This window comes from Sarcophilus harrisii, chromosome 2, assembly GCF_902635505.1.
Source record: "Sarcophilus harrisii chromosome 2, mSarHar1.11, whole genome shotgun sequence".
In the NCBI taxonomy this organism is placed as follows: domain Eukaryota; kingdom Metazoa; phylum Chordata; class Mammalia; order Dasyuromorphia; family Dasyuridae; genus Sarcophilus; species Sarcophilus harrisii.
Window position 1 is genome coordinate 145,099,572 of NC_045427.1, and position 14,983 is coordinate 145,114,554.

Below are 14,983 nucleotides of genomic sequence, written 5' to 3' on the forward strand. Positions count from 1 at the left end.
CTCAGGTTCTTCTTATTCCAGGTCTGGCACTCTAGTCATTGTGCCATCTTGCTGCCCCAAATCTTTTAACATTGACTCCAGTGTGGACAACCAGGCTATTGAATTGTTTGGACCATAGCCTTTCAAACACACACACATATATACATATACAAATATATAATGTATATATTTCCTTTATACATGTGCATATGTGTATCTATATATATAAAATACATATGTGCATATTTTTAACTAAACTTGAGATTTAATCAATATGATGAACTAATGGTATAAAATCTCCCTTGACTGATGTAAATTGATAACTAAGAGTCTTACTGAGTTGTCTCTATAACACTGAGGGGTTAAGTGGTTTATCAAAGGTCACACAGCTAGTATGTCTCCAAGGTAGGAGCTAAATTCGGGTCTTCTTGAATCCAAAATCATCCTTTTGTCCATTATACCACTTGTTCTCTCTCCATAACCTTGAGATGCTCAAGTATGAGATTACTGATATTTAAGGAACTCAGGATGAATGAGCAATAAGTCAAAGTTGTTAGAGAATGTTGCTTACTTCCACAAAGACATCATTCATATGCTTTTGGATGTCATTAAGATCAGGTTGTTGATCTTTATGCTAATGAATAAAGTCAAGAAAGTTGGGATTATGGTCTTAATGGAGACAGTTTGGCACATTTGCTTCCAGTGGAAGGTTAGTGATATTTTAAAGGGTTTTTTTTCCCCCCTTAAGAATAAAAGCCAATTGTTTGAAACAAACCCCAAAGAAAAGACCAAAAAATTGATCCTAAAAGATATTTTTTGTTAAATAAATATCACTGAGAAAATAGACATGAAACAGTATTAAAATGGCTGTGATTATTATTTTCTCAGCATTCTTCTGATAAACTGAGTAACACGAAGCAATGATTGCTACTTTAAAAAAAAATATGAAGAGAAAATAAGCTATTCATTTAGTCAAGAAAGTAAGGATAGCGTTCAACTCCTTCACAAGATAGCTAAGTACATTGCTTATCATTGAGGTGAGTGACAACAAAGCAAAAAAAAAAAAAATGTCCCTATATTTCTTCATTCTGAGGCTGAGTCTCAAGTCTTGGGGTTGGTAAGCTCTGTTGCCATGAGGTTACAGTGCTTGTGTTCGGCTCAGCTGTGCACAGGGAAGAGAGTCCATTAGAGGGATTCTTTGCTTCTTTCTCCTATTTAGGTTCAGTCCTTTCTTTGCCATTCTCCTTTTTTTTTTTTTTTCACAGAGCACCTGGTCTCTCTTTAACTTAAAAACTCAGAGAAGGCCCATTATAGCCTCACTTTGTAGTCACCATGGAGAAGAAGCAGTGGTGGAGATGAAGACATATTCCATGCTATTCTGGTCCTGCATTCTGGGGCTAGGCTGGCTCATGGGGTAATGTCAGCTGAGGAAGGGATCTGGGAGCTGGTTAGCTCCTCACCCCCAGCTTATGAAGACAGGGAGATAGTTTTTTTGTCTTTTATTTTCTTCTGGGGTAGTATCAAAGGTATGCAAGAGGGATCAAGCAGTGCCAATATGAAATCATGATATATACCTTGTACTCTCTGTCTTTGGAGCCCTATAGTCCACAAAATACAGTCCATTATTCTGTTTGCTCATTGCTAGCACTGATAGCAGTACTTCTTATGAGTCCCATGTAGACACAGTATTAATTAATCAGTCAGAAACAAACCAGAGATGTCTCACAGTTTGGGATCTCTGCTGGAGTCTTCTTTCTATAAGTATTCAGTTCTGCTCAGCACAATGGTGCAAAAGGCCTTTAAAAGACCAAAAAGAAAGAAAATAAGATACAGACAGAAAAATTCAGGGCTTCATGGAGTTGTTTTGTGATTCATAATGAGTAATATCACATGGGTTTGTCTTCCTGGTCCCCCATACCAGGGATCATCTTCTCTCCATCAACTCAGCTCTGGTTTCTCTTCATCCACTGAGTTCCTCCTCCTTATTTCCTTTGCCAGGGACTCATAAATGATTGTTTTTGGAGAGATAGGCAATCAGCGCCACAGCCACTCCCACATAGAGGCCAGTTCCAATGGTGATGGAGAGCACAGCCAAGAAGAGTGCCCGTCGGGAACTGGTGCTGGCTTGGTGGAAGTCACCCTTGGCCACAGCTTTGTTAGTCTGTAGAGTGGGAAAAAAAAGAGAGGGTGGAAATAATAGTCATTACCAAAAGTGAGATTTGGCCAAAGTATAAAGAGGATTTTTCTATTCTTTTAATCCTTTAATTCCTATTAATTTTGCAAAGGAAGAATTTAGCAATATTGAAAGTTAAGAATCTCCTTTGAAGGACAATATTTGAATTATAATCCTTTGACCTTATGCCTTGTGTCAAAACTATCAATAATAAGAATGTAGGATTAGTAGGACTATCCTTTATGGCTTGAACGCTTACCCTCTTTGCCTCTGTCTCTTAGAATCCCCATTTTTTTCCAGGACTCAGCACAAATGTCTTCCTTTATATGAGGCTTTTCCTGCCTTTTGTTCATCCCTCAGATGCCTTGTCTTCTAATGTAATTTTATCCATAATTAACATGCATCTTACAGATACCTATTTTTATGCATTTGTATGTATCTTGCATGTACCTATATATGTACATATATCTATATATCGCTATATATGGATACACACATTTACACATTTACAAACATGTGTATACATAAAAACTCATATTCATACTCACATATAAAAAAATATCCATGTGCCTGCATTTGTCTTTCTCATTACGATTAAAACTCCTTTAGGGAAAGGACTGATTTTCATTTTTTATTTTCAGTTCCTGGCTCTTACTAATGTTTACTAATTGATTGTCTTTGTTCTCAAGAAATGTACATTTTATTAGTTGGGGTGGGATAGTTACGTGGTACAATATATATACAAACAAGCAAATACAATGTAACTTCAAGAAAAAAATTGTGCTAATAACTGGGCAGGAGGGAATCAGAAGAAGTCTCATGTTGGAGGCTAGGAACAATTCCCTAGTCAAAGGTTGAAAATTATGCCCCCCAAAATCAAGTTTGGACTCACAATTTTATCTCCTCCAAGAGTATGGGATTGCCTCCCAGAGGATTTATGAATTTATTCTGACACATAAGACTTGACTTTCTAAAAATAAATATATACATACTGTGGACAGCAGAATTTTCTGGCATTAAAAGTATGTGCATGTATAAAAAACAGATGAAAGTTTAGAATGTGAAAAGTGAAAGTGAAAGAATAGAATGGTGGAAAGAAGGTTGTTGTTGGAATCAGTATAGCCTACATTCAAGTCTTGCTTCTAACAATCCTAGTTGTGTGACAATGGGCAAATTGCTTAAACTCTCTTTGAAGTGGACAAATCTTCAAGACAGTTACATATCAGTTGCTAATCTGCAATAGCAAAGTATATTTGCATATCAAGAGTTTTATATATGGATAAAATGACAAATCTGAACCCAAAACAATTGCTAAACATATCCTTCTTTTCATTCCTTGCCTGTTTTTCCCTAGATGACAACCTATGTAGCTTACCTACTCATCTTGGCTTCATTAATAATAAGAAAGTGACCTTCTCTAACATCCTTTCCAGGTATAAGATTCTATAGTACTGTGTCAGCCAGTTAATAGATTCAGTACTTATAATAATATCTCAAAATACTTGTTTGTATTAAAAGTACTCCTTTATGGAAGTTTTGTGAGTCTATATCACTTTAATTATAGCTCATATTTATACAATTTGGTGGACTGGCCCATGAGGAAAAATCTTCAAAGAAAAATGACTGAATAACTATGACTTAAAGTAAAAACATTGAAAGCACTTTTTAAGACAATGAGCAGATATTATGAACAGCCTTTTGAATGAATACCAAGGTCATCTTTTTCATCAACTTTACCAAATGTCATTTAATTGTTCGGTTCATTGTCGCTCAGTTTGCACCATCTGCTATTACCAAACTAAAGCAAAAAGAGTGAGGGATTTCTTTGCCAAAGGCCAGACCTCTCTATTACCATTTTTCTTCATTTTGTTCCCCTCTTTGGAGATAGTTCTCTCTATCCCTCTCTGACTAGTGGAGTTCAAAACACATAAGAAGATCTAATGCAGAATTACATAATTCTTTATGTTGTGAGTGAAATGGTAGTTGGCTGTTCAGTCAACAAACATTTATTGATGGTTTATTTTGTGTCAGGCAACATAAAAAGAGCTGGGGATACAATCAAAGGTAAATATGTGGCCTCTGACTTTTGAAGAACTTATATTCTCATGGTGGAATGATCATGTAACTAACTAGTTAAATATGTGTATGTTTGTGTGTATATGTGCATGCTTGTGTACATGTGTCCACAGAAAGAAGATGAACGACAAAATCAAAATGAAAAGTACTAGAGTGTAGAGAGATAGGTAAAAACTCTCCTACAGGAAGTAGCAGTATCTTGAAGGAAGTCAGTAGAACCAAGAGGAAAATGTGAGGGAGCAGCAGATTCCAGGCACAGGGGACATCCAGTGGAAAATGTTAGCAGAAGGAAGATAGAAAGTTGTGTTTTATAAACTGCAAATAGGCCAGAAATAGCTGGATTGCAGAGTATATGAAGGTGAATATGAAGTAGAGGAATGCAAGAGAGGAAGAGATGAACAGGTCATTTAGGGCTTTAAACACCACACAGAGGATTTTATGTTAGATCACCGATATAATAATGAGCCCCTGGAGCTTGTTAAAACTTAGGGGATAGGGGTGACATTGCCAGAACTGTGCTTTAGAAACATGACTTAAGCAACTGAGTGAAAGTAGGTTTAGAGCTAGAGAAACTTAAAACAAGATGATAAATTAGGAGAAAAGACATTATAAGTCAGGCAAAAAGTGATGAATGCATGAAGCAGGGCTATGTCTGTAAGAGTGGAGAGAAGGGCATGATAGAAATGACGCTGGGAAGCTAGAAGTGACAAGACTTGATAATAGGTTAGATACCAAGATGATGAAGGGAAACTATTTATAAAGTTATGTACCAGGCAAACTTCACATGATGTATATATGGGCTGACAGAAAAGGGAGTTGAAGATAATGCCAGAGTCTGTTCTAGGTTACTGGGAAAACAGCAGTATTATCTCATTTATATTAGGTGACTGCAGAAGTATAGAGTGTATGGGGGAAGATAATGAATTCTACCACTTCAGAATACGTATATGCATGTAGTGACAATAAGTTACATAACTAGTCTCACTTAAGTCACTAGGATACCAGGTGAAGGCATTAAACACCCCTTGCTACGGCATTCAGAAAGTTGGATGGTGCAATAGATAGAGGCCCATGCCTGGAATCAGGAAGATTCATCTTCCTACATTCAAATCTGGCTTCAGACACTTACTGTGCGACGCTGGGCAAGTCACCTAACTCTGTTTGCCTCAGTTTCCTCATCTGTAAAATAAACTGAAGAAGGAAATGGCAAATAATTCCAGTGTCTCTGCCCAAAAAAACCCCACATGGGGTCATGAGGAGATGGAGAGGACTGCAACAACAACAACAACAACAAAAAAGCCAAGGGAAAACCTATTGTCACTTATCCTTTTTTGCTATACATCTTTATTTGGCAAAAGAAAATATTAAAATAGTGAATCTGAATGATAAATCCAGACAGTGTAGCCCCATGTACTAGTGGGTCCTTGTGGATTTGTGGCCACATTCCAGGTTTTGAAGTATAAGAATCATATTGTTTTGTTGCTGAAAAATGATTACAAGGCAGGGTGGTAAAGCATTGTCCTAATATATCACCAAAAGTCACTTTTTCCAAAGGAACAGCTGTTGAATACAGTTCTAAATGTTAAATCAACCACTTGGTAATGTAGAATTTTTTCATGAGGAATGCTTTCCTCCCTTGGACCTTACAATAAAATGTTTAATCTCGATCATTCATTCATCATGCTCTGATTTATATTATACTTTCTTTGGCATCAGTCTTATCTCTTTTTACTAGATCATAAGCTCCCACCGCAAGTATCTTGTTTGTTTATGTATCTGAGCTAGCACCTTGCATAGTTGTTGTTATTTTTATTGTTATTTGGATCAGTAATTTTACTGGAGTAGGTGAACCTCCCTTTACCAATGCTGAGTCTACTTCTGTTATGTAATTTATAATTGAGTTCTCTAGGATCCTGAAAAGTTCAATGATTTGCTCAGAGCACAAAGCTATTATGTGTCAGAGATGGAACTTGAAACCAGGTCTCCCTATTTCTTTTCAAAAAAGGCAGGCTCCTTTAGGTCAGAGATACATTTGGGACTTTGTATCACAAAAGTATCTAACACGTAGGAGGATCTTATCTAATGCTTGTTGAATTAAAATTAAATTTCTTACTCTGGATCAGCTCTTTATATGTGTCACATTGCCTCTCATTTTAAGCCCTGGCACATGCTGATCACTTAAAATTTTTACAAAATTCAATTTAGTGATAAAATTAAAATGGTATATGCTGACAGTTTACCAACTAGTAAGTTTAAGAAAATTACATTTTGATATTTGTGAATATATATGTCCAATCTTGAAACCAGCATAGATATCTAACTGGAATAGGCTGAAATAGACCAAAGACACAGCATAAACATTTTCTGGTAATGAAATCACCTCTGCTCTATAAACTTAAAGACAGATTATTAGTCAGAACTAGCTGTTAAATCTTTATACTCAACTGGTTACTCAATTTGGCTTATCATGATACTAAGGTAAATATTTACAACATTTAACCTGAAACTGTGTGCTCACCTGAAAAGAAAATCTTATCTAACAGGTCTTGTTTTTTTTTTTTTTAAATTAATAAAAACAAAAAAGAAATTAATGTTACAGTAACCCCCCACTAAAAGTATGAACCAAGCATTCTTTCTCTTAAAAAGATGCTTCACTGATGCCCTTTGTCTTTACCCCACAATAATCTAGTTCCTTCAATAACAAGTGAGGAAACTGAGGCCCATGGAGTTTAACTGACTTACTAAAGTTCCCTCAGATAGTGTAAAAAAGTAGAATTAACCCTAGTCTCTCTGACTGTAAAACTAGAGTTCTTTCTGATGCCCCACTTTGCCTCCATACTCAACCCTTCCTGTGCCAAAGAAATGCACTTACTCAAAAACATCTGATAAAGAGACGATATATGACAATTTGTATGATATTCTGTCATAGTGCACCCTTACCTCTCAGCTATCAGAAAGGAAGTGTGTTTATCTCTTTTTCAAGAACCTTAACTGTTTTTCCCATTAACTGGGAATTCAATTTCTTTTAGGAATATTTTCATTTACTCTATTGTAGTCATTATGTGTATATTGTTCTCTTGCTTCCATTCCTTTTGCTCTGTATAAATGAATGCAAATTGTTTCATATTTCTTAGAAATACTTGTATTTATTATTTCTTAACTATGCAGTAGTATTGTGATACATTTATATATTATAGATTTTGAACCATTCCCCAAATAATTTCCATTTCCTTGGTGTCATATTATGTTGCTATGAATGTTTTGGGAATATATTTGTATATATATGCACAAATATCATGTGCATACATACATACATACACACTTAAATTCACATAAATGTACATATACATAAAATGCATAGATATATGCACTCATGTATATAAATAACTATATGCATGCACACTCTTCTTTCTCTTTGGGGCTTAGCAGTAAGATTAGTAAAAAAAACAAATTACCAAGACTGATTTTAAGGAACCTCAAGATCAAATATGCCACATTTTGCTTATAATCTTCACCATTTCATACTTTGCTAAGCATCTCTAGAAATTGGGGAGAGTTTTGTTGTTTTAGAATAAAATGTGATGTTTATAGCAAAGATCAAGATGTCTTGCAGCTAAAGAAATCAAAGTTCTGTGAGTTGTAGGCTCTATGTAAAAAGCTCCTTTTAAAGAATCTTGGAGAGTGCTTCTGGGCCAAGACATTTGCAAAATGCTTAGAGCAAAGTCATTCTGCAGATAGGAATACTCATAAGACTATATGTTTGGAATTGGAAGGAATATTAGATAGTATGTAGTGTAGGGGAAAATTTTTTAGCAGATGAGGAAAGGAAAATTTAAAATTAAGATGCCTAAGTTCATAGTCAACTGAGAGGCCAGGGATTTGACTCCAGATACTCTAGCTCAAAAGACAGCATCCTTTCCATTATATCATACTGTTTCATCCAAAAGAGCTACTTTTTCCTGCTACCTTTGAGATCTCAATGCAGTGGTATTATTTCTGATTTCAGAAACTAGCATCTCTATAAAGTAATAAGCAAAGTCATGTTTTATGAAAATAACACAGGATTGAGAAACATGATTTACATATTCACATTGTGGATCTTGTAAATATTCCAATGGCAGGTCAGTTGGTCAGCTAATAAGTCACAAGGGAAGGAGGCATGACAAAGTTTGGCTTTGAGGAAATTTAGCTTAAAAAATGCTGTCAATATTGTTTGCCCTGAAAAGGGGTCTAACATCGTCATATTTACTCTCAGTTAACTATAGAAACTTTCTATAAAGTAAGTTATTAAAATATCACCATGTGTCATTAAGAACATAGCAGAATTGAATTTAGATGCTATTAAATATTATATTATTATAGAAGTAAAAGAAAACAGGAAGTGAAAAATGGGTATTGGATGTCAAAGATACCTGTGGATTGAGTAGTACTGTGGCCTTGGCAAGCTCTAGATGAACATCCTTAAAAAATGAATATTATTTTCTTTTGCAAGAGGGAAACACAGATGGAGTCACAAATATATTTACCTGGAGATGATTTTTTCTTTTAACAAAGGAAGCTTACAATTTGGGTTGAAAGGAATTTTTTTACTCAACTGTAAGAAGACTTTGATGATATTTGTAATTTTCCTGTTTTAACAGAGATATTTATCTTTTTAAGAACTTGAAGAATTATTTTTTTTTATAACAGAAGATATAGCCTATTCAGAGAGTATTCTTATTACAGTTAGTCCCCTAAACTTCTTTTTATTTGCTACCTGAAAAGTAGTGGATGTAGGAGAACCACTATGTTGGAAAGATGGAATCCTTTATCTTGACCATTGCTGATGTGACTTAAAAAATATCAACCAATATATCATTAATTCAGGTGAAAATATGTCTGAAACAACACAATATATAAACTTTCTAATTCAATCTCACTGCTTTGAGATAAAAAGGGTAAGTGAATGGTACAGAAAGGATACTTCTGGGTTCTGACCCTGAATTAAAGTGCTTTTCCATCCAAGGATACTGGCCTTCTTGCTGTTTCTTCACAAAAAGGACCCAATTTTTCAGCTTTTTTTATGTGCTCTGACTGTCTTCCATATCTGGAATGCCTCACCTCCTCATCTCTACTTACTGCTTTTTCTGGCTTCTTTCACATGCCAGATAAAATTTCACCTTCTATAAGAAACCTTTCCTAATTCCTATTAATTATAGTTTGTTCCCTCTTATTTCTAATATATCCTGCATATGACTTATAGTTATACACACACACACACGTGTGTATATGCCTGTATTTTCTTCTTGTCTTTCCCACTAGATTATAATAAGATCCTTGAATGCAGGAAATATTTTTTTGCCTCTTTTTATATACCTCTCTTTTTGCATTAATACAGTGTTAGCAAATAGTAGATGCTTAATAAATATTTATTGAATGACTGACAAGTGGAAGGTCAAAATAGAAGGAATCTTAGAGCAATTTCACAAACAGTTTCATCTACCTCAAAAATGCAGAATAAACAAGAATGTTAACAATTTGTGAGCAACCTATTTCAATTTATTCATTTCACCATACTCCAATGTCCCACAGTTCTTAGTTCATTTTCTTCTTGGTGATTCTGTTTACATTACATAAGTAAACATATTAGTTCTGAGACCTAGATTATTTGCCAATAAATAGGCCTATGGGCTTAGAATTCAATATGGTTCTGGTGATTTGAATGGACAGACTTGACTGTTAGAATGTTTATCAGTTTTCCAGTTGAAAAAAGCTAGAAGCTAACATAATGAATGACCGGATCAGAATTCAATAAGATTTCAGTTATCTAGGACATTTGGGCTGAATTGAATAAAATGGAATTTAAGATGAAGAAGTGAAAAGTCAAAAGTTCAACACTGGAGAGACACTCGTACATTTTTGGTCTGACCTCTATTCCTCATCCCCCACCCACCCTGAGGATTTTACTGAGCTGAAGCCTTGATCTAAGTCAAGACTATAATAAGGCAGCCAAAAATTATAATGCTATCTTCTCCACCTGTCAACTAAATTCTTCCCACAAAGTGGACAAGCCAGTTAGCTAAAGCAGCAGCAGCAAAAAAACCAAACCAAACAAAAAACAAACAAACAAAAAATCCTAGAGAAGTAAGAGATAGCTTGAATGAGGGAAATCAAACCACTATCACCAGTTCCCCTCAGACTTTCCCTCAGTTGGAGATAATCTGAGTTCTTGACCCCAAGAATCTTGGGCATAGCAATACTCCCTTTCCCCCTTCACAGACAACTAGCCCTACTTCCACTCCACTGTCACTATCATCTGGGGGAAACTGCCCTTTGAAAGATGTGAATTGGCGACTGCTTCTGAAGATACTGTAGTCTCTATCTCCTCAGTGATGACATTACTGAAGACCGGAAAAAGAACGTTCTTGATACCCAAATGATTGTCAAATGATTTAACATAAGTGAATATATAGTTTTGTTAGTAGAAATATTAACATTAAAGAATTTGATGCATTGCTATCTTCTTTGCTTCCATACACAAAGGACCCTGGGATCCTTCCTTTGACATATAGCTGAAACATTCTATATTTGTCATCCTCTTTTTAAAATGTGGACTCTTTGAAAGCAAGAGACTTACTGGCTTTTCTATTTATTATCCTTAATGGTACTTAGAACATGGTGAATGATAAATAAATGCTATTTCATTCATTCATTTATCCATTAATTTGTGTGGGTATTGTTCTCAGGACCACTGGGGTAATTGTCTCTGTCTCTGTCTCTCCCTCAAAATCTACAATCTACATAATATTTACCATTTTCCAGGTTTGTAGCAACTTTTGTTCTGTATTACTTACAAATATCATTGACAATGAATGAGCAATATATGTCAGTTATTTGAAGAGGGGAAAACAGTTTAATTTGAACTGGGTGACCTTAGCAGCTGAGTGCTGCCTTATTATTTTTTGCTTAAGTTAGGATTCAACTTGTCCTAAGTTTCTCTCAAGTAAAGAAAGTTTCCTGAGTCTATCTTATTTCCTTGTATTTCCCTTATATGATTTCTCCTTTTCTGTTTGATCTGCACTAATTAAGTCTACTTAATATCACCACTGTCTGGGGCTTTTCAATTTCCTGAGCCAAAAAAAAAAAAAAAAAAAAAAGATAACAATCAAAATCCAAAAGAAATAAAAAACAAACCAAAACCAAAACAAACAACATCTCTCTCCCCTTACAAATGAGCAATTCACAATGAGAGAGCAGAGCTCTGTCCATAGCATCTACTACATCTAGCTCCATGATATACCTGAGGATAGGAAGCAGGGTCCCAGAGTACTTATTCTGAGAAATGCTGACTGGGGCTCTTTCCACTACTTCTGAAGGAACTCCTCAGTATCTGAATTAACCTGTGTATTCTAACTATAAAACTTTCTTTTACTAACTGTTGACAATTGGTGGTGATAGTAGAGATGGTCGTGGAAGTACTGGTGGTGGTGGTGGCAATGTGTGTGCCCTGACTACCTTGGAACTCAATTGTGCTTTTACACCTGGTTGAAGGGTCACCCTCAGAAAATACATCATATATTATTCAATCAGAAGTCTTACCTGAAAAGAGCTCAGATTGGAGGTGAAGTACAACTTATGTTGCCACTTATCTACTTTTTCCATCAGTGATAAAGGTCTTCATTTTTTATCATCTATCCAGATTATTTCCATAATGCTTGTTCCTTATAATGGTTATTTCCTGTAAGTGCCTGTCTCACTCTTTAGTAAAACACCCACAATTTCATCTTTGGCTAGGGATGGCTTATTTTATAGGCAAAGTATAGATGAAGAAGAGATATGAAAACTTTTTTCTCAAGCTATCAATTCTTAGATGTTTTTGTTTTCAACAACTGATACTTGTTTTCAAGCTTATTGTGTTCTTGAATAATTTTATGGTGTCTGCCTTCTCCATAGCCTTCAGAAATTTATAATCTCCTGCTGTTTTTTCCTTTGTAATCTCATTTCTAATAAATAGGAAAGAGTTATTGCTATGTATCATGTTAAAGCTTTCAAGTTTGTGAGGAACAGATCTTCATTTAAAATGTGACTACAAATCTCATTCCAATTTCTTAGGCAAACTCTTATGGCTAAGAAGGGTATGTTTTTTGTTAATAGGTCTTTTTTAATATAAAAGAGAGGTAAGCTTTGTAACTACACTTTCAGAGTCTACCTGAAATTGTCCTTAAGTTTTGCTTTTCATTAGTAGCTGTCATTCTTAGTCAATAACAATAACAATAATAATAATAAAAATAGGGATGATGATGTTGATGATAGCTAACATCTGTGTAATGTACAGCTCCTTTGGGCTACTATTTAACTTACTCTTACAATATAGGTTGAGTCCCACAAAAAGCATCTGCTACCTATTAACCCAAGATACTCTGTAGTCAGCAATTGAAATTTATAATTCATAGGACTCTATTAATGTGACATCTCTTAGTATTCAAATATATAGAATAGGAATTGAACAGAGGATTTGAGACTGAACATTAAAAAATAAAATTCTTGAAAAACAGGGAATGTTTCACTTTTTATATTTATATTCTTAGCACCACCTAAAATATTCTGACACTTGGTAGGGACTTAATAAATATATGTTGATTAATTGTCCAAAAGCTTGTCGTTTAATCATATCATTATAAAACCAAGGGAGGGAAGAATATGACTATGAATAATTGGTGTCTCTTAACCAAAGTCAAACAGGCCAAGGCTCTCTTCAGGACACTACTCTTCACTGCACATCATTTTTCATTACCAGTCACAGAAAGTGATGATTCCTAGAGGACATTTTGATTCCTTTTCTAAGCTATTCTCTTCATTTGCTTAAAAGCTAGACTAAAGATCCATGGAAGAAGAATTAAAGTAGACCCTCACTTATCTCCCTTTCCATTCCTAGAGGGCTGCTTAGCTCTACAACGATTGGTTCTCTGGAAATAATGAGACAACTTTGCCATACTGTTGGTTTATTGCAAATACCCAGAGCCCAGATTACCTGTCTCTGTTTGTGCAGGGAATATTAGAAATTATTATTAGACCAATGGAAACAAACTTAATGGATTCAACTATAGATATGCCTTTTTACCATGGCAGTACAAACAGATGGCAATCCCACTAATGAGTTGTAAAAAAAGGGCTAATGGGACTTCATTAAGAATCAAGACTGTTCATTCTAAGCATGGGTTTGCTCTCTGAATATTAACTGTCTACATTGAGAGCTGCTTTTCTCCAAAAGTTGTCCCTCTTGATCAAAGACATAAAATTGCCAAACGTTGCTGCTTTAGATATAAGGGAAAGAAAATGTGGCTCAAGACCTAAAATAAAATGTGAACTGCTTTCTGCCTTGAAACTATGCTTGCTTTGAATACTGAACTGAACTCCTTTTGCACAATGAAGGATTTACATGAAGTAAAATATATTGTTTAAAGAGGGATTTGCACTTGATGCACACTCAGATTTCAAAGCATCTTTAGACCTGAAAGCTCTGTACTATGCTTGGACTCTCTCATCATTGACTTTTTACATTAGCCAGGACAAAAACAACTCACACCTATTTGCTATTTTGAAAAAGGAAAAGTGAAGGGAAATTTGAATCTTGAGAGACACAAAAATTAACAAAAAGCATGAAGTCAACACTTGATAAAAGATGATATAGTGGAAAGTATAAACTGGATTTCTAATCAAAGGACTTGGGTTCCACTCCTTTCTATCTAATTTACTCCCTGTGAAATATAGGAATCAATCACTTAGCTTCTCCGGGACTGATTCTGCATATGGAATGATAAGGGAACTGGTCTGAATTGGGTGTCTTTGACCTCAGGACTGTGAAATTGTTTGTTAAAATATTTTAATAAATGTATTTCAATATAATTCATTTTCTTTGTAATTCTATGCATTTTATTAATGCATTCAAAAACATAATTATGAAAAGGATCACATAGATTTCACCTGTCAAAGGGGTACATGACACAAAAGAGGCTAAGAACATCTAGATGATCTTCATTAGAGTTTTATGATACTAACTTTGTTCTTAAGAACTAAGATATTATCAAAGAAAAACACAATTAGATCCATTCAGTAGATTGTAAATTCCTTGAGGTCAGAGACTGTTTTGTTTTGATCTTTATACATACAACAAGTTGGCACAGTTCTTTGCACAGAATGAGTGCTTAATAAATGTTTGCTGATCTGACATAACACCTCACATCTATTAGATTGGCTAATATGACAGAAAGAGAAAATGATAAATATTCAGAAAGATCTGGGAAAAATCAGACACTATTGGTGGAATTGTGAACTGATCCAATCATTCTGGAGAGCAATTTGTTACTATCCAGCAATAGCATTACTGTGTCTTTATCCTAAAGAGATCATAAAAAGGTAAAAGGACCAACATGTACAAAAATATTTCTAACAGCTCTTTTTGTAGTGGCAAAAAATTTGAAATTGAAGAGATGCTCAAAAACTGGGAAGTTGTTATGATATGGGAGCCACCTTCCAGTGGCTGCTGGAGGTCTAACTCAGACCTGTAGAATGGATCTCTTCCTGTGAGAGGATGAGGATGATGATGATACAAGAAGACTGAGAGGCAGTTGCATTCTCTGACCTCTTTCCTCTTCCCTCTTGCCTCCAATTTATTTCATTCCCAATCCACAAGGAATACCTGTGTCAGTAAAGGCTGCTTTGCAACTGCTTCAAGTTTATGATTCACAGTGGAGGTTCTCGGAGAACTGACCTGCC

At 35.1% G+C, this 14,983-nt stretch overlaps 1 protein-coding gene across 2 annotated transcripts in view; it reads right to left on the minus strand.

Moving 5' to 3' along the window:
- Nucleotides 1-419: 419 nt before the first annotated feature.
- The window catches only part of SYNDIG1 (synapse differentiation inducing 1), a 248,780-nt gene continuing 234,216 nt past the window's right edge, over nucleotides 420-14,983 (minus strand). For both annotated transcript variants that reach the window (XM_003758133.2, XM_031951016.1), the window contains one exon: nucleotides 420-2,140. In XM_003758133.2, coding sequence (XP_003758181.1) covers nucleotides 1,982-2,140 — 159 coding nt within the window. In that variant the 3' untranslated portion in view covers nucleotides 420-1,981. The remainder of the gene's footprint in view (nucleotides 2,141-14,983) is intronic.